This window comes from Leishmania donovani, chromosome 28 (assembly GCF_000227135.1).
Source record: "Leishmania donovani BPK282A1 complete genome, chromosome 28".
Lineage (NCBI taxonomy): Eukaryota > Euglenozoa > Kinetoplastea > Trypanosomatida > Trypanosomatidae > Leishmania > Leishmania donovani.
In genome coordinates, this window is record NC_018255.1 from 1042965 (window position 1) to 1069592 (window position 26628).

At 62.2% G+C, this 26628-nt stretch overlaps 11 protein-coding genes across 11 annotated transcripts; 7 read left to right on the top strand and 4 right to left on the bottom strand.

Annotated features, from left to right (window-relative positions):
• Nucleotides 1–763: 763 nt before the first annotated feature.
• LDBPK_282830 (hypothetical protein, unknown function) lies at nucleotides 764–1615 on the top strand (the record flags this gene model as incomplete). The annotated part of the gene is made up of 1 exon (XM_003862333.1): nucleotides 764–1615. One exon carries the CDS (start codon nucleotides 764–766, stop codon nucleotides 1613–1615), a length of 852 nt encoding a protein of 283 aa, XP_003862381.1.
• Nucleotides 1616–3158: 1543 nt separating this feature from the next.
• LDBPK_282840 (molybdenum cofactor biosynthesis protein, putative) lies at nucleotides 3159–5861 on the top strand (the record flags this gene model as incomplete). The annotated part of the gene is made up of 1 exon (XM_003862334.1): nucleotides 3159–5861. The coding sequence occupies one exon, from the start codon at nucleotides 3159–3161 to the stop codon at nucleotides 5859–5861; it is 2703 nt and encodes a 900-aa protein (XP_003862382.1).
• A 1146-nt stretch (nucleotides 5862–7007) lies between these two features.
• Nucleotides 7008–8654, top strand: LDBPK_282850 (membrane-bound acid phosphatase, putative; the record flags this gene model as incomplete). Its single annotated transcript, XM_003862335.1, has 1 exon — nucleotides 7008–8654. One exon carries the CDS (start codon nucleotides 7008–7010, stop codon nucleotides 8652–8654), a length of 1647 nt encoding a protein of 548 aa, XP_003862383.1.
• A 2591-nt stretch (nucleotides 8655–11245) lies between these two features.
• LDBPK_282860 (hypothetical protein, conserved) lies at nucleotides 11246–11686 on the top strand (the record flags this gene model as incomplete). The annotated part of the gene is made up of 1 exon (XM_003862336.1): nucleotides 11246–11686. One exon carries the CDS (start codon nucleotides 11246–11248, stop codon nucleotides 11684–11686), a length of 441 nt encoding a protein of 146 aa, XP_003862384.1.
• Nucleotides 11687–13115: 1429 nt separating this feature from the next.
• Nucleotides 13116–14039, top strand: LDBPK_282870 (protein phosphatase 4 catalytic subunit, putative; the record flags this gene model as incomplete). The annotated part of the gene is made up of 1 exon (XM_003862337.1): nucleotides 13116–14039. The coding sequence occupies one exon, from the start codon at nucleotides 13116–13118 to the stop codon at nucleotides 14037–14039; it is 924 nt and encodes a 307-aa protein (XP_003862385.1).
• A 966-nt stretch (nucleotides 14040–15005) lies between these two features.
• Nucleotides 15006–16253, top strand: LDBPK_282880 (cytochrome oxidase assembly protein-like protein; the record flags this gene model as incomplete). Its single annotated transcript, XM_003862338.1, has 1 exon — nucleotides 15006–16253. The coding sequence occupies one exon, from the start codon at nucleotides 15006–15008 to the stop codon at nucleotides 16251–16253; it is 1248 nt and encodes a 415-aa protein (XP_003862386.1).
• A 584-nt stretch (nucleotides 16254–16837) lies between these two features.
• LDBPK_282890 (hypothetical protein, conserved) lies at nucleotides 16838–17959 on the top strand (the record flags this gene model as incomplete). Its single annotated transcript, XM_003862339.1, has 1 exon — nucleotides 16838–17959. The coding sequence occupies one exon, from the start codon at nucleotides 16838–16840 to the stop codon at nucleotides 17957–17959; it is 1122 nt and encodes a 373-aa protein (XP_003862387.1).
• Nucleotides 17960–18722: 763 nt separating this feature from the next.
• On the bottom strand, nucleotides 18723–20114 carry LDBPK_282900 (hypothetical protein, unknown function; the record flags this gene model as incomplete). Its single annotated transcript, XM_003862340.1, has 1 exon — nucleotides 18723–20114. One exon carries the CDS (start codon nucleotides 20112–20114, stop codon nucleotides 18723–18725), a length of 1392 nt encoding a protein of 463 aa, XP_003862388.1.
• Nucleotides 20115–20750: 636 nt separating this feature from the next.
• On the bottom strand, nucleotides 20751–21611 carry LDBPK_282910 (hypothetical protein, conserved; the record flags this gene model as incomplete). Its single annotated transcript, XM_003862341.1, has 1 exon — nucleotides 20751–21611. The coding sequence occupies one exon, from the start codon at nucleotides 21609–21611 to the stop codon at nucleotides 20751–20753; it is 861 nt and encodes a 286-aa protein (XP_003862389.1).
• A 696-nt stretch (nucleotides 21612–22307) lies between these two features.
• On the bottom strand, nucleotides 22308–22676 carry LDBPK_282920 (hypothetical protein, conserved; the record flags this gene model as incomplete). The annotated part of the gene is made up of 1 exon (XM_003862342.1): nucleotides 22308–22676. One exon carries the CDS (start codon nucleotides 22674–22676, stop codon nucleotides 22308–22310), a length of 369 nt encoding a protein of 122 aa, XP_003862390.1.
• A 651-nt stretch (nucleotides 22677–23327) lies between these two features.
• Nucleotides 23328–25148, bottom strand: LDBPK_282930 (hypothetical protein, conserved; the record flags this gene model as incomplete). The annotated part of the gene is made up of 1 exon (XM_003862343.1): nucleotides 23328–25148. The coding sequence occupies one exon, from the start codon at nucleotides 25146–25148 to the stop codon at nucleotides 23328–23330; it is 1821 nt and encodes a 606-aa protein (XP_003862391.1).
• Nucleotides 25149–26628: the final 1480 nt, after the last annotated feature.

A 26628-nucleotide genomic window follows, 5' to 3' on the forward strand; every position in this document is an offset into this window, starting at 1 on the left:
CCCTCGCTACCCTCGTCGTTACCCGCTCCCTCGCCCTGCAGGTATGCCGCGGCCTCGCGGCGGAAGCGGGTCGTATCCGCTGCCGGCGCCACAGCGCGATGCCTCTCCACCACCGGCGCTGCCGCTTTGTGCGGCTCAGGCCTCGCGCAGCACGCCATGGCGCGTCTTCGGCGCCGAGATCACCAACCATATTCCTTCCCCTCCACCGCCGCAAATGCCGTCGCCGCCGACAGCAGCTGCACCGTTGGGTGTGGCGACAGCAACTCTGTGCGGTGTGGCTGTCGATGCGCCCCCGAGCCACGCTACTCGTGCGCCAACGTCATCGTCCAGCTGGCTGGCAGCTGACCCTTGTCGTCGTCTCCGCAGTAGTGGCGACGACGTCGAGTGCATCCCCTCTTACGAGACGCTACTTGGCGCCATTCGTGGCGCACGCATGCCACAAGGACCGCCTCCGCTGGAAGGTGCCCGCCCGTGCTCGCGCTCATCCAGCAGCAGCGACGCCAGTCTCAGCAAACTTTTCCCTCCGTGGACAGCAGGGGGCGAGGGACGGCAGTCGTGCCTTGAGCCCACCTGCGGCGGCGCGGGCTTCCAAACAGAGGCCTCGACGCCGCCTGCGTCGAATGCGAAGCGGCGGTTCAGAGACGTCGAAACCGAGGACGGAGGCAGCCGAGCTGGCCCCGATTCTTCATGGCCGCGGGCGAAGCACCAGCGTGGGGAGGAAGCCGCTGTTGGCAGCCTCACCGGTGCCCACCCGGCTCCTCCTATGCAAGAGGGGGGCATGCGCGACCCAAGCGGTGCGGACAGCATCTGCGGTGGCGGCGACGTGGATGTCCGACCCACTCTTCATACGCTCTCCTCCGAGGACGACGGAGACCCTTGGAGCGCGCGCGGCGGCGTTTGCGGCTTCCTAACCCCGCTGTCGACGAAGCTGTTGTGCCTGCCTCCCGTGGCGTTGATGCCGCTGCCGCCATCACAGCATCTTCACGCGCGCGCGTGCCGTCCAGCAAGTTTGCTTGATAGAGAGCATGCTGTACCGGCTTGGCAGGTGCTGGCCTCGGCGTCAACAGCGGCTGAGGAGGAGCAGAGGGAGGGGGTTGGCCGTGTTGCTTCGACATCCAGCAACACGACTCTGTATACCCCTGCCCGAGGCAACGTGCACCTCCGCAGTGCCGTTGACGACGCCATCGTCTATTCGCCACTGACGCTGGATGACATCAGTCCCATTTTGTGTCTCTCCGAGGAACGGCTTGCGCACCGTCGGATGCGCGTGGTGGAGTGCGACCGGCGCCCATCAGCCGAAGTGGACGACGAGGAGCACTGGGCGGACGAAGCGTTTGCTGCAACATCGCCGTCTACTCCACCTCGTCCATTTCGTGCGCTGACACCCGCCGAGAGTCGTGGGGACGAGGAGGACATAAGCGGTATGGCGCCGGATCTGCCCACCCAGTACCCCGCAGGTAGCGTCTGCTTTCTTCACGAGGAGGCACTTCGGCTGCTCACTTTTACGTGCGAGGACGAACATGACCATCTGCTGCAACGACCCGGTGAGGGAAGTGGGCGAGGAGCGAGCTGTCGGTGTGGCAGCGACCTGGGCAAGTCACCGTGCACTCGATAGATAGATGGATCCAGGGGGAGGCAGGGGAGGGGGCAGCCTCAAGCGGAGGCACACGGACAAAGAAACAGGAGCGAAGGGCGCTGTTACAGCATCCGTCGAAGCATTGATGCGTATGCTCGGCAGTGGATGCTGACGCAGAGGCGAGTTGCAGGAGCTGCGTGTGCGTGTGCTGCTGATGCGCTGAGAGCTGTCCCATAAGCCCGGCCAAGAAACGAAAAGAAAGGTGGCGCCCCATATCGCGGCGCGCCACTACTGCTTGACCCCCACTCCCTCGTTCGTCCTTTGGCATCACAAACGTTAGTGGTGCCCAGGCTCGTATCTCTGGTGCACGTATGTGTATGTGAGGGTGGGGGAGGGGTGAAGAGCTGTGAAGGTGGGCAGTCGCCATTCTACTGCTCCCCTCCTCCACCTTTCCTTGCCCGCCCCTCGCCACTGCGTGCTTCGGTGGCACGGGCTCGGTGAAGATACCCTCTTTCTCTGCTGTCGTGTCTTCGATGCTGAAGAACTACCGCTTCACCGCCAAGTGTCGGCACCCACATGCAAACATAGGGAGCCAAAGAGTCGCCAGTGCCGTTGTACGCGCAGTCTTCTGTAGGCCTGCCTGGCTTCTCTGCTGTGTCTCTCTCCTGTTCTCCCAAGGGGGGGGGAGTGTGTCTGTACGCATACTGCGGAGCTTGACCCATCGGTGCATCTCCTCCGCCATTCACCACACGCATCCCCCACCAAATCCATGAGCTCACACATGTATCCGCGTACGCGTGTAGCTCCTTCTGCTCTCTCTCTCTCGCCGACAACTTCTTCTCGCCTTCACGCGTTGCCTTCTCTGTTTCTCCGCTCTTGATATATGTGCTGCGTTGAAGGGACGTCGCCTCGGTGACGTCTTTCCGCGAATCGAACCGTGCGTGTTTGGCAGGTATCGTGAGGGCAAGAGCCCACCGAGAGCGGGAGAGTCACTGCAGCGGGGAGTGCCTGGGATCGTGCGTGTGTGCTCGCATTCGTGATTCACATACATCGGTACGCGTTTCAACCGTTCGCCGTCTCTACTCCGACAAGGACGAGCACTCCCCCCCCCCAACACCACCACCACGGCGCCCTCTTCTCTCCCTTTTCCTCCACAGTCGCACTCCGTACACCCCGCATGCACGACGTACTCCCAACACCAACTACCGCAGCCCAACGCATCTGTCTGCCCTTCCCTCCACGGCGACCTTTGCTGCCTACGTGGCGACATAACGACACAGCATAGAGAAGGAGCAAGAGAGGCTCCTTCAAGGCATACAGAACCTTCATAGACTCACAGGCATATCTTCACCCCCACACACCCAATCCTTTTGTCGTCTCCCACCACCACCACCACCCTTCGAGTGCTTCGCATTTTCGTTTGAGGAGGGGAAGGGGAGGAGAAACGTTTTCTTATCGACGGCAGCCGCTGCTGCTGCTGCACCTTTTCGCCTCCCCTCTTTCGCATCGCCTCACGCGTCTTTCATTTCTATCATCTCTGCTCAGGGTGGCATCAGCGTGGGCTACGAGCGCTAGCAGCAACATGCTCCATCGCTGCCTGCTGCAACTGGTTAAGGCGAAGGGCTCGACACCGCGCCGACACGTGCTGCGGCGTCCGCTGCGCAGGTCTGGCAGCAGCGGAAGCGGCGCTGCAGGCTCCGCTCGTCGCAGCAGCGCACAAGCCAAGGCTTCCGGGCTCTCTGGCTCATCGTCCGCTGGCAGCGGCAAAGGCGGCGGTGGCGGGCGGGGCCCACACAGTGGCAGCAGCACCTCCACCGACGCTAAAGTAGCGGCCGCCGCAGAAGCCGACAAGGGCGGCGCTGCCTTGCCTCTGGCCACAGATGGTGGATTCAACGGCGCATCTTCGGACACCACTGCCTCATCCTCCGCCTCCGCTCGCCGCCCTCTCTATCGCCTCGCCACAGCTGTTGCCACTGTTGTCGTGCCTCCCAACACCAATGTGTACCTGCAAGGCATGAAGCACCTCTTGACTCCTGCCACACCGCCACCGTCCGCCGCTTTCGGCGGGGGCGGGCCGGCGATGCCGTCTGTCTCCATCGTGGAGGAGTACTACACTAGCAAGAAGGGTCCCTTGTTCGCCACCGCCGTGGTGGCCGGCACCAACGCCGTTAAGCAGGTGAGCTCGCTCGTCCCCTTTTGCTATCCGACGCCGATCCAGCGCTGCTCTTTCACCTTCCGTCGTCGCCAGGTTCTCCAACCGCCGCGACCGGCGCAGATGCCACATCGGGTGGTGCTGCGTCGCCGAACCTCGGAGCCGGGCCCGCAGCAGAGCCGGCCCGAATACAGCGTCCTCTACTGCTTCTGCACCGTCGCCACGGAGAACAAAGGAGGGGTGGAGATGGAGGCACTGACGGGGGCTATGATGGCCAGCGTCACCCTCTACGACATGTTGAAGGGCCTGCCAGGAGCACAGGAGGATGGCTTGAGCCTGGGGGAGGCCTTCGTACTTGCCAAGCGTGGCGGCCGCAATGACTTCACCAAGCTGCTGATGTCCGAGCCTGAGCGCCCGCTCGTGGAGAGTGGTCTGTGCTCTGGAGGAGCGGAAATGCACGCCCTCCCGCCGATCAGCGGCGCTGTGAATGGGGGTGGCGTACAGCTACCTACAGGCGCCACGCACGCATCGCCGTCTGCCGCGACTGGTACCGACACTTCGAGGGCAACAACGCTGGACGCCAATGGACATGCCTCGGCAAATGCGGAGCAAGCGCGAGTGGAGGGCCAGGGGGCGTCTGAAGAGGTGGCTGAAGGGAAGGACCACCACTCGGCAGCGAAGCGTGTGATACGCCGCCCAGCGCCTGCGGCAGCAACCGCTCATGATGTCGTCGATGGCTCTGCTGCCCCTGGCGATGCTGACGCGTGGTGGCGCTCCTCAAAGCATGAGAAGAGGTTGCAAGAGCTCTACCCGCGTCGCAAGTACGGTGACAATGCACGCCTCGTTCCACCGAGCCCCACGCCAATGACCCCAGTCAGCCCTGTAACGAGGGCACGCACGCGCACGGGCCCTTCGGCGTCCTCAGACAGCGGCGCTGAGGTGGCTGCGGCACCTGCTGCTGTTTTGGCTGCGCGGCCGAAGCTGGCGTCCAGGGCGAGTATGATCCGCGATGGACAAGCCTCCGCAGCAGGCAAGGGGCCAGCCGCAACGGCCGCGCTGCCCAAAGCCGCTCGCAGGCCTGAGCCTACAGGCATCATCGATGAGGCAGATGAGGCCGACGAGGAGGACGACGTGGTAGAGCACCGCCGGTCACCGAATCGTAGCCGGCTGGCCAAGAAGTCTGCACGGGCAGCTGCCTCCGCAGTCGAGGCCGACGATGAGGACGATGATAAGCTGGAAGCCGCAGCTGCAGAGGAGGAGGAGGCTGACGAAGAGGCGACGACGACTACAGCCACTGCAGTCGATGAGGCCGACGAAGAGGAAGGGACCGCGATGACGGCAGCCGCCAAAAAGCGCAGGCGCAGCACGGCGGTCACGGCGGCGCCCAAGAGCCATGCCACCACTATCGCCGCCAAGTCGTCGTTCTCTGGAAAACGCACCCAGACAGGGCACAAGGGCTACCTCGCAGCGGTGGACGATGAGGCTGCAACCGCTGAAGAGGACGAGGACGTCGCAGAGGACGACGAAGGTGCGGACGAGGAGGCGCGCATGCCGGTCAAGGGCGGTGCAGCGGCAGCTACACGCAAAACACATGCCCACGGCGGCGTGACAGGAAGGCGGACGGGCAAGGGCGCCATCGAGCTCCCCTCACGCAGCTTTGGAGCCAGCGGCCGCAAGCAGCGCGCGGGGCGCGTTACACCTAGAAAAGGTCGAGCGTCAGCAGAGCCGGACGACTATCATGACGACGGGGACATGAGCGCCCTTGAGGAGAGAGAAGACGGCATCGAGGAGGGCGACACTGCAGCAGGGGGCGAGGACGACAATGCCGTATCTGCTGCTGTTGAAAGGCGGCGTCGCAAAGCAGCAGTGAAGCAGATCCGCCCAGCCGCGCCGAAGAAGGGCGGAGCCATGCGGCCTGTCCGGCACGACTCCTGGGATGTGGGTTTCAGTCGGCGGAGCCGCCACGACACCGGCGACGGCGACGAAGGGCACGAAGACGCAGTGGAGGATGAGGAGGCGGCAGAGACTATCGATGAGGACGGCGAAGAGGACGAGGTGGAGGACGTGGCACCACCGCCGCCGCGCAAGAAACTGAAGAAGCCGCTGAAGCGTGCAGCACTGAAGAGGCGGTAGGCGATCAGCATCGGCGAGAGGACGGCGGGGAGGAGGAGGATCACACAGCCTGCGCCAGCAATATTCACGCGCGCGGGTGCACGTGCCATGCCGCATTGGATGATGACTCTACCACTCATACAACGCCCAGTAAGGTTTCCTCCCTTCCCACCGTGAGCGGCTGCGCAGCCAGTACCCTCTCTCCATCATCCGACACGAGAACATGATAACGAGACGAAACAAAGGAGTACGCCGTCATCAGTGCGAGCGATGGGGAAGCGAGAGGTGCTTCATTGCGGAGCATCTGTGCAACCCTCTTTCGCCTTCTCTCTCCGTCTATGTTGCTCCTGCTGCTCCCCTTTCATGTGTGCCTGCATGCGTCTGTTCCAGGGTACGCGAACGATGTCGGCGCACCCCCCCCCCGCCTCACACTCTCTGCACCTCTGTCACTCCCTCTGCCTCTGTGCGTGTGCGCCGTGCGTCATTCCCTCTTGTGCTCCTTTTTTGACCTTGTCTCCCTAGACGGCCCATTATAGCCGTTGAGCTACTTAGCTGCAAAGGGAAGCTGATCAGTGTGCTTGCATGCGCCCCTGCTGGTGTCTGCCCGTGTGCGTGCCCGGGTGGGTCTTCCTCTCAGCATACCGCGAGCGTGAGCGCGGAATGCGAGGAGGAGGGGAGACAGTTGTCGAGGGAGACAAGAGCTGACTTTGCCGACTCGAGCGGGCTTCCGTGTGTGATTTGCACCGCTGCCTCACTGAATGTGAGAGAGAGCGGCCGGCCCACAAGATTATTGCCCTCCACGTATGTTCTGGCTCACCGTCATGGGCGCTATTCGAAGGTTTTGACGCCGGCCACCCACGTGCCACTGACTTGCTCCATCGACTTCCCAGCATACGAAAACAGGAACCACTGCTGTCTTCCTCGCCTTCTGTCTCCCTCTTGCCTTTCCGCTGTTCTCTGCGTCGGCCTCTTCCCTCCATCCTGCCATCCCCCACCGACTCTCTTTGCACGCACGCACACACACGTGCGGGTGCGCAGATAAAGCCAACGCTCCCTGGCCATCTTCCCTCTTTGCAGCCCTCTGCCCTTCCGCCCCACTCGCTCCCTCTGCCACCGAAGCCGCCCCGCCTTCTTCCTCTCGTTCCTTGCTTCGCCGCGCAAACGCCGATGCCCGCTGTGGTGCGCTCGCTTCTCCCGCACAGCATGCGCCAGATGTGCGTGCTGGTGACCGTTACAGCGCTGCTGGCTGTTGCGCACCTGCCCACCCCCTCACGCGGCAGCGTGGAGTGGGTATTGCAGCAGGTGCAGGTGCTGCACCGCCACGGCTCGCGCTCGGCGGTGCCAACCCACAACACAACGGCCATCTGCGGCTCGACGCCGTGCGGGTTCCTGAACCCGGAGGGTGAGATGATGATGCGGAACGTGGGCAGCTTCCTGCGCACACGCTACAACACGGACGCGACCGTTGTGGATGAGCCGTTTCTGCCGTCATCGGACTACGATCTCACCCTTGTGGAGTCGCACTCCACGGATGTGCAACGCACGCTGCAGAGTGCACATATGTTCCTTGCTGGGATGTTCCCGAACGAGAGCCGGCTGATCCCCGCCATCCACACTGTGCCAATATCTCAGGACACGATTCTATACACTTTCTCGCAGCCTTGGGTTGCGCTGTATATCACGTACGCAGGCGCCGCTCAGTCGGCGCGCATGAACCCCACGATTGACCGCTACTTTCCCGACTGGACGGAGCTCAGGGATCTCGGTGCGGCGGTGTGGAGTGAGGGCTACTGCTCCAACTTCACGACACGCCTGGGCTGTGTCCTTATGGTGTATGATATCGCCACTGCGAAGCTCGCTGTGGGCGAGTTGCCAGCCGCTGTTGCCGCCCGGTACGACGACCTGCATGAGATTATCGCAGAGAGTTACCGCGGGTTGTGGTACTACGACCCCAGCAACTCCTTCTCTGTGCAGCAGGGCGGGCGCGGGCAGCCGTTCCTGAAGCAGGTGGTGAGGAACATCGATGACTTTGTTGCTGGCCGCAACACATACAAGGTGATGCATTACAGCGGCCACGACATTTCTCTGGGGGCCGTGTGGGGCACACTGGGCGACAAAGGTGTGCACGCGATGCAGCCTCCCTACGCGCAGACGCTGGTGCTTGAGCTTGTGAAGAGCGCGAGCAGTGGCGAGCATGGCGTGCGTGTGCTGCGTGGGTGGCCTGGCCAGACCCCTGAGACCGGGTTCACTTTCTCCTGGGACCCAACGTGGCAGCTGCAGTGCCAGCGCAGCAACGGGACGAACTACGCTGCGACGGACAACCTGTGCCCACTGGAGGACTTCCGGCGCTATGTTGCGTGGACGGTGGGAACAGACCCGCGCGGGATGTGTCTGCTGGACGAGGAGACGTCTGCTCTGCTGGACTGCCCGACGGCCGAGGAGGAGCAGACCGTTTCCGTGGCGCTGCCCGAGTCATGCTTGCTGTACCGCTCGGCGTGCCCCGCGTATGCGTGCGCGCCCGGCTACGTTCTATCCGCGCCGGGGTCGCAGTGCAAGTGCACGTCTGCTTCGTGCCTGGACTTGGGCAGCCACGGGAGCAATAACCTCGTGAATTTGACGGTGAAGATGTCCGGAGTCTCTGGAGGCGCTGTTGCCGGCATCTCCATCGCGACGTTCTGCGTAGGTGCACTTTTTGCCGTTGCGGTGTCGCTGATTGTGCTGGCGCTGATGAGCCGCAGCGGTGGCTCTGCGCACCGCTTTGGGCTCCGCGATAAGTCCGTGGTACACGACGAGCCACTTCGTCCGGAGCTGTAGGCTCGTCATGGCTCGCGCATGTGCACCGGCACAGCCGGCGGCGGCCTGCGTGACGCTGCGTCCACAGCGGATGACCTCCCCTCGCCCCCTCCCTCCCTTCCTCCTCCCCCCCCTCCCCCTCCTATTCCTTCCTGCCTGTGAGCGTTTGCCCAACATAATGCGCCTTTCTTTTCGTTGACTCATTCGTCCCGTGTGTGCGTGGCGGTGCGTGGGGTGACGATGATGGTGTGCGGGACTTTAGTGTGTGCGTGCACGTCTGTGCACACGCTGCGCACCGTCACCGCTACTACCCTGTTGCGTATCGTCACTCCGCTGCGGCCGCGGGCGCGCCGTAAAATAACTCTGTGGCGGGTGCGCGTGAGGGCACGCAAGTGCGCACCCTTCCCTTTCGCTCCCCGGCCCCCTAATACTAAGCCCCCTCCCGTCTCTGTGAAGCCGTGTGCAGGTACGTGCGTCGTGCGTTCTACGTTGCGTGCGTGGGTACCTGTTGGCAGGGTATGCAGGTCGCCTACTGCCCTCTGTGCGCGAATGCGAGCAGGGACAGACAATGACGCATGGCGCACGCCTTGGCACACACGAGGGGTGTGAGTGACCTGTGGGAGACGGAGTAGCATCCGTAGCGCGGAAGCGTGGCACAGGGGAGGCGGGCGCGATGCCTCCCCCCACCCCCTGTGCGCTGCTTCTCATGCTCTCGGTCTCTGGCTCGCTCGCCGTTGCCCCCTCTGTGCCGTATCCGCTGACCTATTCCTTCCCTGTCCCCCCTCCCCCTGGTTGCTTGTCAGTTGTGTATTCCATCTCTCACTGCGCTCGCGTGCACTGTGGCCTTTTCGCCTATCTTTTTGTTTCACATTGACTTGAGAGGACTCAGAGAGAGAAGTGGGAGGACGCGGCGCAGCTGCCTGTTGCAGCCCCCGCCTTGTGGTCTGGGAATCGAGTCCGTGCGGCCAACGTGCTTGCTGCAGCAGGCGTTTGCGGCCCTCCCTTCATTCCATCACCGCTTCATGTCCGCCCGCCTCCCATCTCTGACCTTTCCTCCCGCTTTCTATTAGCCCCTGCACGTGCGCCATAGCCTCTCCGTGCGTTGCGGCTCATCTTTTTTTTTTCTTCGCCCTTTTTCTTATGCTCTCTTTTATGGTCCCTTTCTGTCGTGCTTTTCTTCCCTTGTGCGCTGCATTGCCCTCCCCGAACGCTGTGGAGAAGGTGCGGATGGGGAGGCGTGTTGCAGCTCCGTCGCATCCCGTGATGGATCGCCAGACAGGCGTGTGTGTGCTTTTCTCACCCCCTCTGTCTCTGTGTGTGTGTGTGCCGAACTCGTTCACCGTGTGGAGTCTGCAAGCGCCTCAGCGGTGCTAAAATCACCACGGTAGGAGCGGGGGAGAGAGAGCGGCACCCGTGCCGAAGTATCGCGATGTATTGAGCGCACGCATACACACGCATCTCCCTACATGTATATATATATATATTGGTGTGCGTGTGTGTGCTGTTTTCAAACGCGGATCTCGCTCAGAGAGCGCACGCACGTTGTTTCCGTTCTCTGTACGGCCTTGTCACCGGCTACTGCGTGTTGTTCCGTCAGCGCGATGTCTCGTGGCGTCTCTTTTCTGCGTGAAGGGATGGAAAGGTAAAAAATGCTTCTCCTCCTCCTCTGGCTGCGTGGCTGTGCGTGCGTGCGTGCCTTGCGTCTCGAGCAGCTGACACCATCGCGACGCGCAAGCATGGGGGCCGATCGCACTGCTTGGCGGCCGTGGCAATGCACGATGGAGGGATGTGCTCAGCTGATAACGTGCAGCTCCACTGTGAGGACGTACGTTGGGTATTAGGGTCAGCCAGCGGACAGCTGGCCGCGCACGTACAAGTTCACCATTGGCTCTGTCAGGGATAGATGAGCCACCTGTACATCTGCCGTATGGGTGTGCCTGCGTGACTTGCTGTGGGCTCTCTGTGCGTGCTTGTGACGTGGCATGGCCAACTGCCTCTTCGTTGCTCTCCCTTTCCTCCATCTTACTCCCCCTTCCTGCGGTGCTCCTCAGCTCTTGCCTTCTCTCGCTCTCTGCTTCCTCCCATCTCAACCGCCCATCTCCTACCTTGCCGCGCACACTTGCAAGTTCTGTTCGGGCATTCATCCACTTCGGCAAAGGCGATTCTCTCGCTCTCTTCCCTGCGACAGCGGTCACTTTCTTTTCGACGGTGCGTTGCCATCATTGCCTCATCACACAGACACAAGCACACCGACACGGAACCCGATCAGTCGCGTCGGCTTCGCCCATCGGCGCGCATCATTCTGCGTTGTTGGCCGCACGACCCCTCTTCCCTCTCCCCGTTATATGCCAAGCCGCTCATTTTGGCACGCAACCTCTCTATTCTCTTCGCGCTGCGCGTTCACTACTGTGCCCGTGACGGTGGCAGGATCCCTGCGATCGAGCGTCTCGTCGGTTTTTCGGACACCCGACAAGTGCGCGTTCGTGCGCCGCCCCCGCTTAGTGTTTGTGGGCGCGACTACCTCGTCTTCCTTTAGCGTGTCCAACTGCGCTGACGCCGTCGGCGCCGTCGCCGCCGGTGTTTTGTATCAACGTCGGCAATTTCGCTTAGGCATGACCACGCCACTGACGAACTGCGCTGGGCCGCAGGAGAAAGATGGGTCAAAGGATATGAGCGATGAAGAGTGGAGGCGTATCCTCACAGCACAGGAGTACCATATTCTGCGTGAGAAGGGCACTGACCCCGTCGGTGGGAAGTACGACGACGTCTTCGACGAGGGGGAGTACGTGTGCGCCGGGTGCAAGACGCCGCTTTACCTGTCCTCCATGAAATTCGCCTGCGGCTGTGGCTGGCCCGGGTTTTACGACTGCATCCCAAAGCGGGTGCGCGAGCAGCCGGACAAGGACGGCCGCCGTGTCGAGATTGTCTGCAACGCGTGCAACAGCCACCTCGGGCACGTCTTCCGTAAGGAGGGCTTCCGAAACCCACCACCGAACGAGCGGCACTGCGTGAACAGCACCTCCATCATACTGCGACCCACGCAGCAGCCGTAAGCCCGCCAAACACGTGTGGGCGAGTCGTTGCTCCTCCCCACACCCTCCTCCCTCCCCCCTCTCTATCGTGTGTCTGCCCATGTTGTCTGTCATCACACGTCACACACATACACGTTGTATGCTTGCGTATGTGTGTGACGTGTGATGACAGACACTGGCGGCACCCCCATAGCTCTTCGAACAACAAATACACAAACCCGCAATCTCTGCTTCTTATTGTTGCAGCGCTGCTGAGTTGTTTGCGGACACACTCCACACGACGCGGGCAGTGCTGGCTTCTTTCTCCTTTTCTTCGCTCGTTATGTAGTGTGGATCCCGTGTGCTGAAGGTCGTATGGGTGTCGAACCCATGACGCCGGAGGGGAGAGGGCGGCGGGGGCGATGGTGCAGAAACGCAAGTGAACGACGTAACTTAGGAGGCGGCATCATGGCAGCCGCAAAACATGCATACGCCGCATGATGCAGCTCTTGATTTTTGTCTTCACTTCCCCTCCCTCCGCCCTCCTCCGCCCTGGCCCTTGTCCTCGACCCTCACCCCCTCCTCCGTTCGGTGTATGCGTGAGCGCATCTGTGTTTCTGCGCTCCACTACCATTTTGCCTTTCCTATTTCTCTGTAGACGCTGCCCTTCTCTGCATCTCTATACACATCTGTAGGCATGGCTGTGTGCGACGGGCGGCGCGGCGTGGCGCTACACAACACACTTAAACGCATAACATCATACCCTCCTCCTCTCTTCACATATAAGACACAAGCGTATGCTCTCCCCTGCGTAACACCGTGCTCTCTACCGCCCGCTTAAGGGAGCTCCATCCAGCACGAAGGCGCGCCGTCGACGCACACAGGTTTGTATAGTGCGCAGTATGGAAGCGACGCCCTCCTCCACGTCTCTGCTCTCCCCGACGTGTGAAGCGCTACTCGGTGGGCCATCAAATGGCGGTGGAAAGCGGGATGGAAAAGACGCCCGATGCTCTTCCCCCCCCCCCCCCCATCCCAGTCTCGGCCACCCCCTCTTCCGCCCTCGCTGCTCATTGCCATGTCTCCCTCCCTCTCTCCCTCACACGCACACGGGGGGGGCATCGCCGCACATTTGCCTTCACTGTTGTTGCTTCTCCTTTTCTCGTATGTTGTTGGCCATTGTATAGTCGTGCATGTGTGTGAGAGAGAGATACCCAGATAAGTAGAGACGACGACAGTACGTGCGTGTCTGCATGCAAGCCACCTGCGTCGTCGTCGCCGCCGCCTCCCTCCCTCCTTCCCTTCCGTGCTTTTATCAGTCGAACACACGCAGACACCTCTATATTCACATCAAAACGCCCTGGGGTTCAAAGGGCAAGAAGGCTGCCCGACGAGTTGCACGTGCGATACACCCCCTCACCCACGCAAGAGCGTACACCTCTTCCCTTCCCCTGCCCCGTGTTGAAGGTGAACCATGTCGAGCGATTTGAATCAGCAACTGGAGGCGATGTACGAGGGGAAGCTGCTCACGGAGGAGCAGGTGGTACAGCTGTGTAGTCGTTGCAAGGACCTCATGTTGGAGGAGGGCAACATAGAGACCATCTACGCCCCCGTCACGCTCTGCGGTGACATTCATGGCCAGTTCTACGACTTGTTGGAGCTCTTCAGCAAGGGCGGGCGAGTGCCGGAGACGTCGTATGTTTTCATGGGCGACTACGTCGACCGTGGCTACCACAGTGTGGAGACGCTGCTCCTGCTGCTGCTGCTGAAGGCGCGCTACCCCGATCGCATAACACTGTTGCGTGGTAATCACGAGTCGCGCCAGATCACGCAGGTGTATGGCTTCTACGACGAGTGCTACCGCAAGTACGGCTGCGCGAACGTGTGGCGGCTGTGCACGGAGCTGTTTGACTACATGCCACTCGGCGCAGTAGTGGAGGAGGACATCTTCTGTGTGCACGGCGGCCTCAGTCCGCAGATTGGCACGCTCGATGAAGTGCGTGTGCTGGACCGCAAGCAGGAGGTACCACACGAGGGCCCCATGAGCGACTTGCTTTGGTCAGACCCAGAGGACATAGAGGGGTGGAGCGTAAGCCAGCGCGGCGCGGGTTTTGTCTTTGGTGGCGATGTCGCCAAGAACTTCAATCACCGAAACGGTCTCAGTCTCATTGCACGTGCGCACCAGCTGGTGCTGGAGGGGTACAAGTCGATGTTTGATAGCAACTGCTGCACGGTGTGGTCAGCCCCAAACTACTGCTACCGGTGTGGTAATGTCGCCTCTATCCTCGAGGTGGGCGAGCACTCCAAGACGGATCGAAACGTCGTGTATTTCACCGCAGCCACCGCTGATGTGCGCGGCCATCTCGCGAAGCAGCCCCCACCCGAGTACTTCCTGTGATTGGGCACGAAAGACGATGGGGTGTTAGTCAAGGTGCTTGAGAGGTCGCTGGCGTCGGGCGAACGCGCTGGCGTGCGTGTCTGTATAACGTGTGTGGTAACTTGTCGGCTTGTTCACCACTTGGTAGTGGTGGTGCGAGCCTCCGCGATGCTGTCGCATGCCCTCTCTTTGCCTTGCGTGCGTCCGGCTCTCTCTCCTTCCCTGTTACTGATCCACATTCCCCATCCTTCCCCCCTCCGTTCGTTCCACCGCCGCCGCAGCAGCCGCGGCGGCGCGTCCTGTGAAGGTGCGCATACGACGACCTCGTAGTGCGTACTTGCCAGCGTCGGGTTCGCTCGGGTCTCCAACTGGGGCGGTACACGCTTGCAAAGGGAAAGAGAAGGCGCGTGCTTCACTGATGAGGCCGTCTCCGCCATGCCTACGCCTGAGTATGCGTGCGCGCTCGAGTGCACGCGCGCTCCACTTCTCTCTTGCCCAATTTTTGGCGCTGTGTATTGCAGCGCCTGTGGACGGGCGCTGCAGGGCTGTATCCGTACACTTCTCTGAAGCCCCGCTTTCTCTCTGTTCTCGCCCTGTACTCGCCGTCGCACACATACCGCCCCCCTCGCTCCCCCATGCGCGTGTGACGCCGGACCACATAGATGCTCGGGCACGCACACCCACGGATAAAGCAGTGACACCCGTGATCCCACTTCACAGGGACGTTTCTTTCCCTCCTCTCCTCCTCACAGACCTACGGAGACCCGCCGTCTTTCCTCCGCCCTTCTCGGGCACCAGGACGAGCGCACGTTTCTATTCACGCACACTCGACCTCCTCGCCTCTCTTTCTGTTCTCCCTTTCGCACGCCTTAGCCACTCCTCACACGTACACATGCACGCGCGCACTGCCGCAGTACCAACAGTACCACCGACGCCCCTCTAATCTTTCCGGTGCTTCGAATTTCGCTATAGGGAGGGTCTGTCAACATGCGACGCTTCACTGCCCGCTACGCCGTCAGCGCCGCGGCATTCACCTCGGCTCGTCGGTTGCCATTGCGGTTCGGCATGTACTGGGCACAGCGGTGCCCCTCGCGCTTCGCTGCAACCAAGTTCCATCTCTCCGCTGCGGACGAGACGGTCGCTGCCGCCAAGCCCTGGGTAGCACCACCGCATAACCGGTCCGTTGCCCACTGGCTGTACATCAGCGCCGCATGCGTGGGTGCCGTTGTCTGGTTGGGCGGGGTGACGCGCCTGACGGAGAGTGGGCTGTCCTTGGTGGAGTGGAAGCCGATTAGCGGCGTGCGCCCGCCGCTGACGGACGAGGAGTGGGACAAGGAGTTCCGCCACTACCAAGAGTTTCCCGAGTTCAAGCAGAAGCCGAACATGACGCTGAAGGAGTTTCAGTTCATTTTCTTCTGGGAGTGGGCACACCGCGTGCTCGCGCGCAGCCTCGGCCTCGTCTTTGGCGGCCCGCTGCTCTACTACGCCGGCCGCGGCTACTTCAAGGGCAACGGCAAGTTCCTGGCTGGCCTCGTCGGCATCATGGGCCTGGGTGCTGCCCAGGGGCTCATGGGGTGGTACATGGTCACAAGCGGGCTGGACAACAAGCTGCTCGAGGAGCGCAGGAAGGCGACCGTGTCCGCCTACCGCCTCGCCGCCCACCTCATTCTCGCCTTCACCATCTATTCCTTCATGCTGCGCATGGGCTACGGGCTGAAGCTACCGGCCATGGCACCCTTCCCTCGCATGGCCAAGGTGCAGCTGTGGCTGCGGATGTCCTTTGCCATGATGTTTGTGACGGCCATCTCAGGCGCCTTTGTGGCTGGACTCGATGCGGGGCTCCTGTACAACGACGATTTTCCCTGGATGGCTGGCGGCGTCTTCCCGCCGGCTGACCATCTCTTTGCCCTTGAGCCGACGTGGCGCAACTTCTTTGAGAACCACTCGATGGTGCAGACGACCCACCGCGTCATGGCCGGCGTGACCTTTCTGACGATCACGGGACTGAACGTGGCTGCGTCGCGGCGGCGCGGCTTCATTCCGCCGCCTGTCTTCCGCAACCTCATGCTTGTGAACACGGCTCTGCTGTTCCAGGTCAGTCTTGGCATGTGGACGGTGATGTCGACGGTGTACGTCCCCGTCGCCGTGTCTCACCAGATGGGTGCGCTGGTACTTCTCACCACTCTGATTCGCTTGTGTGCAGTGGTGGGCAGTCGTGGCGTCGTGCTCGCCTAGACAACCGCGTGCGTGTGCGTGTGTGCGTCTGGGCACAGAGCTTCTGCAGGGGTTGGGTGGGTGGGGGCGGCCAGGATGTGTGCCCCCATCGCTCTCGAACATAGACGAGGGGGCGGGGAAGGGTGGGGAAGCGCCGTTGTCGTGTCATATACTGTCCAATAAAGCAGTCATGAATACAAAAAGAATGGACAGCGCTGGGGGAGCCTGCGTGCCTTCTCCAGCGACCGCCAACCACGACCGGGTGTCGTGGACACTCGACGTTGCCTCTCCGCTTTACCCCTTCACGGTGTACGCCGGCGTCTGGAGAGGCAGCGCCGCCGGGGTCGACCGCCAGGTTTTCTGCTGCACAATGTCCACCGCATCAGCGGAAGAGCCTACCTCACCACCAATGTCTCAACACACGCTTGCAGGCACCGCCTGGCCTTTCTCCTTCCCTTTCCCTTCTTTGTGTTGCTTGTGGAAGGTTAGTGTGGCACGCAACAGCATCGCACATCGAAGCGCGAGCAGCAGTTCTACTGTACACTGCCCACACCCACGCATACACGCGGTCTCTCTCTTCCTCTGCCCATCCCACACGAGGGCGAATGGCGCGCCGTCACCGCCCCCTCTTCCATACTCTTCTCGCGTCGGTGGTAGTGCTGCTTGTGGTGCACGGCGGTGCTCCGGCGGCGGGGCTATCCGGATCGGCGCCGTGCCCCGCCACGGCGGAGGCTGCACCGGAGTGGTGCAACAAGCTCTTTGGCGGGGCTGGCGGAATCGTCACAGCTGGTGCATGGAGCGAAAGCTTCTTCGCGTGTGTGTGCAACGGCGCTGCGCCGCTGATAATCAGCCGTCACCAAGATTTGCCTGAAGAAAGCGAGCAGCAGTCGTCGCCAGCGCTCCTTGAATGGGACTCCTCGCGAGCGTTGTCGACCCAGTTGTCGTCGTCAATAGCGGTATTCTCGTCCTCGTCGTCCTCAGCGCCGGCGAAGTACACGTGCCGGTGGATTGGCTTCTTCTCACCGTACCCGGATGGTGAACAATGCCTGCCCAGCACTGGCGTGTGCCCCACAAACTGCACTGTCATGCCACCGTTCCTCTGCGACAGCCAGCAGGCAGGCAGCTGCACCGTCAGCGAAAGCGGCACACTCCTGTACACCTGCCTGACTTGCACTGGACGGCTATTCACCATTAACACGACAGGCCCAGACACGTGCCACCGCACGTACACGGAGGCGCTGTGTGACCCGCGGACTGAGTGCAGCGGCCATGGATGCTGCGCCATGCAAAACATCGATCCCTCGAGCAGCTCCGCGACCGGCGGCGTGTGCAATTGTTTTGCGAACCGCACACATGGCTACTACGCCGGTGAAAACTGCGCTGCATGCGCGTCCGGCTACTATGTGGACTCCGAGGGGGTCTGCAAGACGCGCGTGCAGCCAGTGCAGATTTTGCTGGCGTCGATTGGCAAGACGTGGACGATGGTGTCCCCCAACGTCTCAGTGCTCTTCCTCTTTGTCATTTTCAGTATGGTGCGCAAGCTGAATGCGTCTGACCGGCCGTTCGAACTGACTGGCTTGCGGCGGGCAAACCTGTCCTCGGTGCAGGTGGCGCGGCGGCGGCAGCAGAGCCTCTTCCACTCCAAGTACATCCCGATGCGGCCGGCGAAGAGTCGCTCCTTTACGAATCCGCACCAGCCCCGCACGAGAGGACCGTCCGCGTATTGATATCACCCCTTTCATGGCCATCCTGCTTTCCCGTGTGTGTGTGCCCCCCCTCCTTCCCGTTGCTTGTTTAAAAGGGGCCCGAAACGGTGGGGCGCGCGCCCACCGCCCGCGCGCCTTCACGTGTGTGGGGTCCCCCCCCCCCCCCCGCCCGGCAAAGCCCCGACGACCCTCTTACCCCAGAACCCCTCCTACCCCGAACGCCCCACCCCCTTCCTCACCCGACCGGTAACGTCCCCCACTTCGCGCCGCGCCAGGCGAGACAAGCGCGCCTCTCGGTCGGTGTCCCCGGGGCTGGCGGCCCCGTTTAGGGGTGGGGCGAAAGGGAAGGGGCGGGGGGTGCGGGATGGTGGCGGGGGGCTCCCGGGCGCGGCGCGCTGGGGTGTGCGGGGTTGTTCTCGCGGCCGGGCGCGGCGCCCCGGCGGGGCGTTCGCGCCTCGGTTGGGGCGGGCGTGCGCAACGAGGGTGCTGGGAGGCAAGCGGGGGATTCGCAGGCGGTTGTCGAGGTGCAGTGGGGGTCAATATGTGGGAGGCGCAGCGCACAGACTTCCTCCGCTTGGTAAAAACGAAGCAATAGACGAAAAGGACGACGCGCAGTTTCGGAGTGGAGGGAACAGAGAAAAAAACGAACACCCCGGCTCGACGTAGCGACGACGACACCCGTCAGTGTCTGGGAAGGGGCTGAAGGTGGGGGGGGGGGGGGGAAAAGAAAAAACAAGGCGGGGAAAGGAGGTGCGGAGGAAGACGGCAGCGCAAGGCTGCTGCATCAGAACTTGTTTCTGCGCGAGCTCACCCTCCCGTCGCACGGCGGCTCGCCAACGCTCTCGATCATCTGGTCGCAGTAGTTGTGCGTCATCACGGCATCGGCGATCTCCCAAAGCTCCTCGCGGCGTGGGGAGTAGCATGTGCGGAAGGCCCAATCACCCCACTGCTGCCTATCACTCGGCACAATCAAATCCGTGCGCGGGCCACCACACGTGGGATCATCCGCGTTTGACGGCGGCGCCGGGGGACGGCCAAAGTTCTCCGCGACGGAGGTGGAAGAGACGGCGCTTGGCCGGCACCCCGGGCGCTCAGCAGACACCCCCGACGGCGGTGGATGAGACCCGGGCTGTGGCTGTGCGCGGGAGGGCGGCTGCTGAGAGTCGCGTCGGGCGAGCGCCACGGCGTCGCTCGTGTTACTTGCTGAGTAGACGCAGGCGCTGTGATCTGCGGCGCTCTGCGGACGCGAGCGGACGGACGAGGAGGGGTGTGAGGAGGTGGACGCTTTGCGGCCCGGGCCGCCAAGGCGAGGTGCCGCCGCATCGCTGTTCTGAGAAAGGTGCGGTGTCGCGGCGTCCTCATCCGGTGGCGGCGCGGCGCGCGAAGAGCGGCGGCTGCTGCTAGCTCGCTCGCGCGCTGTGTCTGTCTGATACTTTTCGATCTGCTCATACACGCTGCGGGCCGGCTGCTGCTGGCGCTGCTGCGTCTCCGGGGGAGGCGCCAGCTGGGCATAGGACTGCGGTTGCTGAACGGCCGTGGCCATGGCCTTCGATGAGGTGCGGGCCGAGTGCGAGCAGGGTACGGTGCCGAGGGAGCGCCTGCGCGTGGCGGACAGTGGCGGGCCTGCCTCCGCCGCTAGGGGCGGAGTAAGTACCCTGGCAGCGGGCTGCTCGTTGCGCGGCGTGTAGACGTTTCCATCAGACGTAGAACGCCCCGGCGCATGCGCCGGCAATAGAGACCAGCGCCGTGCACCACCCGAGAGCGCCGTGCCATCGGACTGTGCCAGCACTGGCGACATCATCTTCAGCGGCCCCTTCGAGTTGGGGGAGATGGCAAACACGGCGTGCTGCAGGATGCAGGTATCCTCCAGCATCACGGTAAGCCAGCAGGCGACGGACGGCGCCCCGATGCCAGCAACGGTGGCCCGCAGCGTCTCTCGCAGGTAGGAGCCGCATTCGCTTCCGGACGCAACGTCAACGCGCTCCGGTGCGACGGAATCAGCACGGTGCACATACACGGCGCGGATGTACGGCGCGGCGGCGGCGTCGTGCGCTTCGCATTGCGCCGCCGCTTTCACATGGGCGGCGGCTCGCTGGCAGACATCCGCCGCTGCCACCGCGCAGAGCCGCACACGCTCCTGTGGCGGGATGCCGATCGACAACACCATTGCACTCATGCCGGTGTTCAATGGAGAAGGGAGATGGGCGGACACAGCCCACAAAGCAAGCGCGATCTAAGGAAGGAGTTGCTCAAAGGTTCGACGACAAGCACACACACACACACACACACGCAGGCTCTTGTCCAACGACGATGATGACCCCCCAGGATTGCTCTGTTCTGCTGTGTGCGAGCGACCGTGCGCGGTCGATGAGAGCTCAAGCAACACGCGCGCACACACACACACGACAACAAGAACGAATGACAGTTGTGCGCTCGATATTCTGACACACACGAGAGAGGATGAGAGACAGAGTGGTGAGAAGCGGTGACGGGGGAAGTATGACGCATACCCATACACAAGCGGGAGGAAGTGAGGCGTATGCGCCCTGGGCAGCTCTCCTGTGAGCAGCGGCGCTTTCGCGCAGAGGGGCGTTGCCGTGGTGTACGCGCACAGCGAAGGGCATCCTGGCCGGCGTGCAGGGACCCACACATGCACGCGCGCATTCACTCAATTTTTTCTTCCAGTGTGATATTCAAAATACTGTCAAGACGCTGGTCGGAGGGCAAAGACAACGTTCCACGCACACAGAGAGGAGACGTCAACGGGATCACGAGGACCCGCGCCGCAGCCTCGTACGATTGCCTTCTCCTCTCAACCCCTCTGTCGCATGCGCCTGGCAAGCAGAGTCATGGGGGACACACCTCGGAAGATAATCGCGGTGCGGTCAAACCGGCGATACGGCGTTTCTGCGCCATCGAAGCGTATTGGCGTGCCCTCGACAACGAGGCTCTTCTGGATACGGCGGATGTGCTCATCATCGTCGCCGATCCAGTCGACACTGTGCGCCCAGTCGTATCGAGCTCGTCCGATCAAAATGTACAAGCAGCGCGGCGCCAGCATCAGCTCGACGCGCTCGCCGGGATACTCCGGGTGCGTGAGCGTCATGACGCGGCCAGCGTTCAGACACAAGCCAGCGACAATGCCAGTTGAGTTGCGGCTTTCGTCTACATGGGCCCGAATGAAGCCGCTCCCCGCCAGCCGCAAGAAGTGCACGCGGTCGTCGATGGGGATACGCGGCAGATACGCCTGTGCAAGGTCGTGCGCCCGGGCAAGGGCTCCGGAGACGAGCGGGAGATCGACCTCGAGGTTCGCGTGTGGCATGTTCAGGCCAGCATCGCTGCCTGTCTCTGCTGCTTGCGTGATGGCAGCGTATGAGCGGTAGAACTCCTTGTAGTGGTGGATGAGGCCGTCCATGTGGCCATCGTTGTAGCTCAACCGCTCAAACCAGGGCTCCGAGAAGTCTAGAAGCGTCTTCTCCTCCTGCTCCGTGATCACCTCCGGCAGCACGTACGCCGTCACCCAGTTCGCTGGTGTGGCCCTAACGTCTTTTCCGATGGCTTCCTCTGCAGGCGGGTGAACAAACGACGGGGCCCCTCGCATCGACAGCAGAGACGACGGTGCCGCCACGACCGCTGTCGACTCCGGCAGCAATCGGCGGAACACAACACGCATGCGTTGGCTAAGCTGTTCAAGTCAGGCGGGGAGGGTGAGCAATGCCCACGCACACGCACACGCACACTGACACAAAATGGGAACCTGCGCAAGCAAGCACGCACTGCGCTTCTGGTTGGGCGACGGCGAGAGGAGGCAGAGCGGAGCAGAAGAAAGCGAGATGAAGTGCGCGCGTGCATCTTTCGCTCAACAGCCACGGGCAGGGAAGGGTGCACATGACGAGCGACACATCAATGGAAAAGGCGCACGGCGACTGCCACTGACGCCGGCACATACACGCTCTACAGGGAGACACCTCGCAGGAATACAACGGGCGCTTCCCTTGCACAAGTCCAAATAGAGATGCTGCGTTGACGGCTGTTGCTCCGGGAGAGGGGTTCATGTGGCACCTCTGAGCCTTTACCGTGATACCACGCAAGCCGCTCAGTCGAGCAAGTGAAACCGTGGGGATGGGAGAGGAGGGGCGACGTACGCAGTGGCCGGGCGCGCACCCCTGTCACACACACAGAGGTAGGATGACGCTTCTGCTCGGCGGCAGCAGAAACGCCGACGATGCTCGAAGCAGCAGCATGGGAGACGAGAGCAGCCGGCAGCAGACAAATCTGAGGCGCACCCACACTACGCCATGACAGGTGCTCACCACATCAGGGCGGAGGGCAAAAGGCGTGTCGCGTGCTCCCTGCTGACGCGCTGTGATTACCCGCTGAAAACTTCGGGGTCTATGGTGACGTAGAGCCTGCGTGCCTCCGGGGCGGCCGCATACATGTCCAGCAGAGTCTGCAAGGTTTGCTCCGGTGCGGGTATGAAGGCTTCAGTGCCGTTGCGCACGAAAATGAAGGTGGCGCCGGAGCCACTTGTGGCGGTGCAGTTGCCGATCGCTGCCGCCCCCTCCAATCCTCCACTGGCCACCGGTACCGTCATTGCCTTCGCCTTGACAAGCTTCTTGCGCAGCCTTGCGTGGACCTCGCCGATCGTTGTGTCGGGGTCGAAGCTGCCGTCGGCCACCTTCACACCGAAGCGTGATGTGTTGAAGTTGATTGTAACCTTCTCCTTTGTAGTGTTCATTCGTATAAGTGTGCTGGTCCGTGTGTGCATGTGCGTGCGCGCGTGCGTGTATGTGCCTGCTGGCTCCAGTCGGCGACAGCAGAACTGCGAGATGCACCCAAATACATGAGGGTGGGAGGGAGGGGGTCGGACGAAGGGGCACAGGGAGCACAACAGTGATCTTCGTCTCCCACGATATAGGTGACGGCCTTGGCGGGCGTCACCTACGGGAAGGGTGGCAGAGACGTGTATCCTTGTGAGCACATGAGTGAATGTGTGCGCGTTTCGCTTGCTCGCGCATGAGGGGTGCCGCCCGTGTAAACCGACGCAGCGGTGATGCTCAGACGGACAGACGGACGGTGATGGCGTGCGGCAAAGAAGGCGCATGCACAAACGCTCATGCATACACGTGCGCAATGTAGCACAGCTGCAGGCCGCGTCGTCCTCCCCAGTCCGTCTCCCGAGTCGTGAGACATCAGCGAGGCGTCTCAGTCGCAAGGAGGCGAGCGCCCAGTGTGTCCGTGTGCACGCCGCACGCGTATCGTGTCTGGTTTCACTCTGTCTCACTGGGTGTTGGGGTATGCAGAATAAGTGAAAGATATCATCGTCCCTCGGGAATACTTACGCACACGCACACATGAAACACATCCACACAGGCAGGAAGACGTGCGCTTACGAGGCGCCGTCGTCGCCGTCCTTGCGTTTGCCGTTACTCTTCTTGGCCGGCAGCGGTGCTGAGGGTGCCTCATCCATGTCGCCCTCTCGCTGAGGTTCTGCATCAGCCGTTTTGCGCTCCAGAATATTCGGACTGCCGGGCAAGAAGACGGTTTCGTCAAGCTCATCCTCGCCGTCGTGGTCATCGCCCTCGTCTGCGTCCTCGTCGAGGACAACTTCGCTGGACATTGCCTCATCGGCAGCGGCAACGACGCCCGCTTCTGCCGCTTCTGCCGCTGCGGCCGTTTCGGCCGCCTCAGTGGAGAGGGGGAGCGGTGACATATGCGGTGCCAAAATTTGCAGCGACGACCACCGTGGGCTGTCGGAGAACGGGTTGGAGCACCCCACCAGTGCTGCGTACTCCCCGCCCAAGGCGAACATAATCTGGTCCCAAAGACACTCGCGACGGCGCATGATCTGGTCTGGCGGGAACACTTGCGGAGGGGTGATATCTGCCCCGTAGCGCTTCTCCCGCAGCTGCTTCGCCTCCGCGAGCTGCGCCGCCGTTGGGAAGCGCTCGGCAGCATCGTCGCTCGTGGCGGACAGAGCGTACGCGCGGAAGAAGCTGGGCGACGTCTTCACCGCCATCCAATGCCCATTCGCCACCTCCGCCTCGAGCTGGCTCGTCGTCCAGCGCATGTTCCCCCAGTAAACGCGCAGCGAGGACCGCGGCTGCCCCTCGACGAGCTCCGCGAGGTATGGGAGAGCCTCGGCTTTGGAGAGGTAGAGCGTAGGCTCACGAGCGCCGTCGTCCAGCACCCCGCCACGGATGAGTGGGCGGCAAAATAGCCCATGCTTTTGGGAGGCTTCAGGCGAGCAGCTTGCCGCAGACGTGGATGCTGCATGGCTGACGCCGGCGCCGCTGGTGCTTGGTGGGCCCTTCCACTTCAGCCAGCTCATCACCGACGACTCACCCAAGGGCGACTCGCTGCGGCGTGTGATGGTATCACGGGACTCCAGCGTGTGCAGCACCGCAATCTGAGCCGTCGGCGGCATTGTGAAGCCGATCTGGCTGAAGCCGCCATCATATACGTCATGGCCCCAGAAGACCTCCGGGAACATAGAGTTGCCGCGAGACAGCGGGTATGTGAACTGCAGGTCCAGCACAAGGGCGCTCGTCAGAATAGGGGTACACTCCGTGATCAGCATCACGCGCCGGTCCACGTGAGCCGATGAGAGCGGGTGAGCCAGCAGCAGCGTACCTTCACTAAGGTCAAGACTATGACGGGCTTCGCGCAGCACCACGCGGGTCGGCACGCCTGGAGCAGCCTGAACGTACCTGGGGCCTGCCCCTGGGGTTGGCCTGATAGGCTGCGCGCGAAAGAAGCTCTTTCTCCGCTCTGCCACAGCGGGGCTTCGCAGAGATGCGAGCAGGCGTGCACGGTCCTTGTCCATCGTCGGCAGCTTGTCTTTGACATTATCGTAGTGGGCACGCAGCCGATTGAGGGTGTCAAAGGCCAAGTTGATCTTCGGGACGCGCGTGGCATCTCTGAAGACGTTGCGCAGCACATCCGTGTACCGCTGGCGGCCCGGGACGTGCAGCGGGCCAGAGACGCCAAGCACCGCTTGCAGCTCGTTGTTGCATGGGAACAGTACCTTCAGCACCGGCTCCTTGTCAAGGCGGCTGACTTCGCGGTAGAGACTGCGGTAGAGGGAGCGCACTACAGCGGGCGAGACGGCCGGGACGGAAGATGCAGTGGCAGGTCGTTTCGCAATGTCCTTGGTGGTGGGTTTCGTGCTTGTTGTCGCGACCCGAAGTAGGCAGCTACGCGTGAGCATGATGGCGAGGTGCTCCGTACGAGCGGCGGCTACGCGGCAGATGATTACGCAAGGGCAGTAAACAGATGCGCACACGAGACGGAAACAGAGAGAAGCAAGGAAAAGAAGGAGATGGCTGCGGATGGTCCCACGACGTGGTCCAGCGAGTCAACAGCACGCACAAGAGCGATGCGGTTGTGCGGACGCGCGAGAGAAGCCTGTGCTCTGGCTAGTCACTGCCCAACGCCCAGGATATATATGCAGAGAGTGGGGGGAGAGTACAAATGCAAGCAGCGCTCTGCTCGCAACGATGGCTGCAAATCCTGCTGCCGGTGCTACTGCCACCCCGTGGAGAACACACTCTTCTTCACTTTCCCAGGACGCAGAAAGACGGACAGCCACAGAGGCGTCTGCGGGTGTTAACTCAAGCGGCAATCAGATAACCCAGGAAAGAGATGGACTGTGCAGTGAAGCAATATCGTGCAACTGTGACAAACACAAACTGAGGCAGAGGTGGCAACAGCTGCAGATAGGGCAGTTGTGGTGCACCATCGGCGAGTGAGTTCGCCATCCCGCCCAACACACAGGCAGGGGAGTGCGGCGAGACGGTGTCGAGATGCGGCGCCAGACCAAGACGAAGGAGCAGACAGTAGAGGAGAATGGAAGGTAAGGAGTGAGGTGCGCGCCAACCCCAAAGTCACGGCGGATGATAACGGCGTGCCAGAGATGTGGCAGTGCAGCATGGACCTGCCAGCTCAAGCAGGCGAAGCTAGCGACTCTCTTCACCTTACGAGAGAAGACAGAAAGGAGCAGATCAGGACGGGGCTGGCGCTTTTCCATGCTTCCAACGACCTTCACAGGGAGGAGGGGGAGCGGTGGTTTTGCATGCGACCATGACTCACGCTTCCATGGACGCACGCCGACAAGTACGCAGGGAAACCGAAGGAAGCGCAGCCACCACCGCCCCCGCACGCAGTGCCGCGCGCCGTTCTCTTGTTCACTCCGTTTCACATTCAAACAAAAAGGAAAGAATCACAAAACAGAAATCAGAGGCACACACGCATACAACACGTGCGTGCGCACGCGCGCGTACACGTCTGTGCGCGTCTGCGCAAACAACAGCGACAAGCTCTTCTTGTTCCTCCCTCTGCTCATCAGAACGCGGCCGAGAGCGGCTGAGAGGAGTGAGGAGAGAGGTGAGTGGGCGGGAGAGGCGAACACACGGCCGACGAGACACCCGCCCAAGGTCAATACAGCCAACGTGTATCCCGAGGATGGCGCGGCCCTGCGGCCTCGGCGCTGCTCCCTCCACTTCTCGCTCGTTTTCCCTCGCCTACCACGCCGTCCGGCACGAGCAGCGCGCGGCCATTACTCGGCGTCGGAGATGGACCACACGCGGATCAGGTTGTCCTTGTGACCGGAGTACAGAGTGTTGCCGTCGGCGGACCAGGCAATGGAGATGCACTCGGACGGCTTCGCGCCGTCCGGCGTCAGCTCCGCA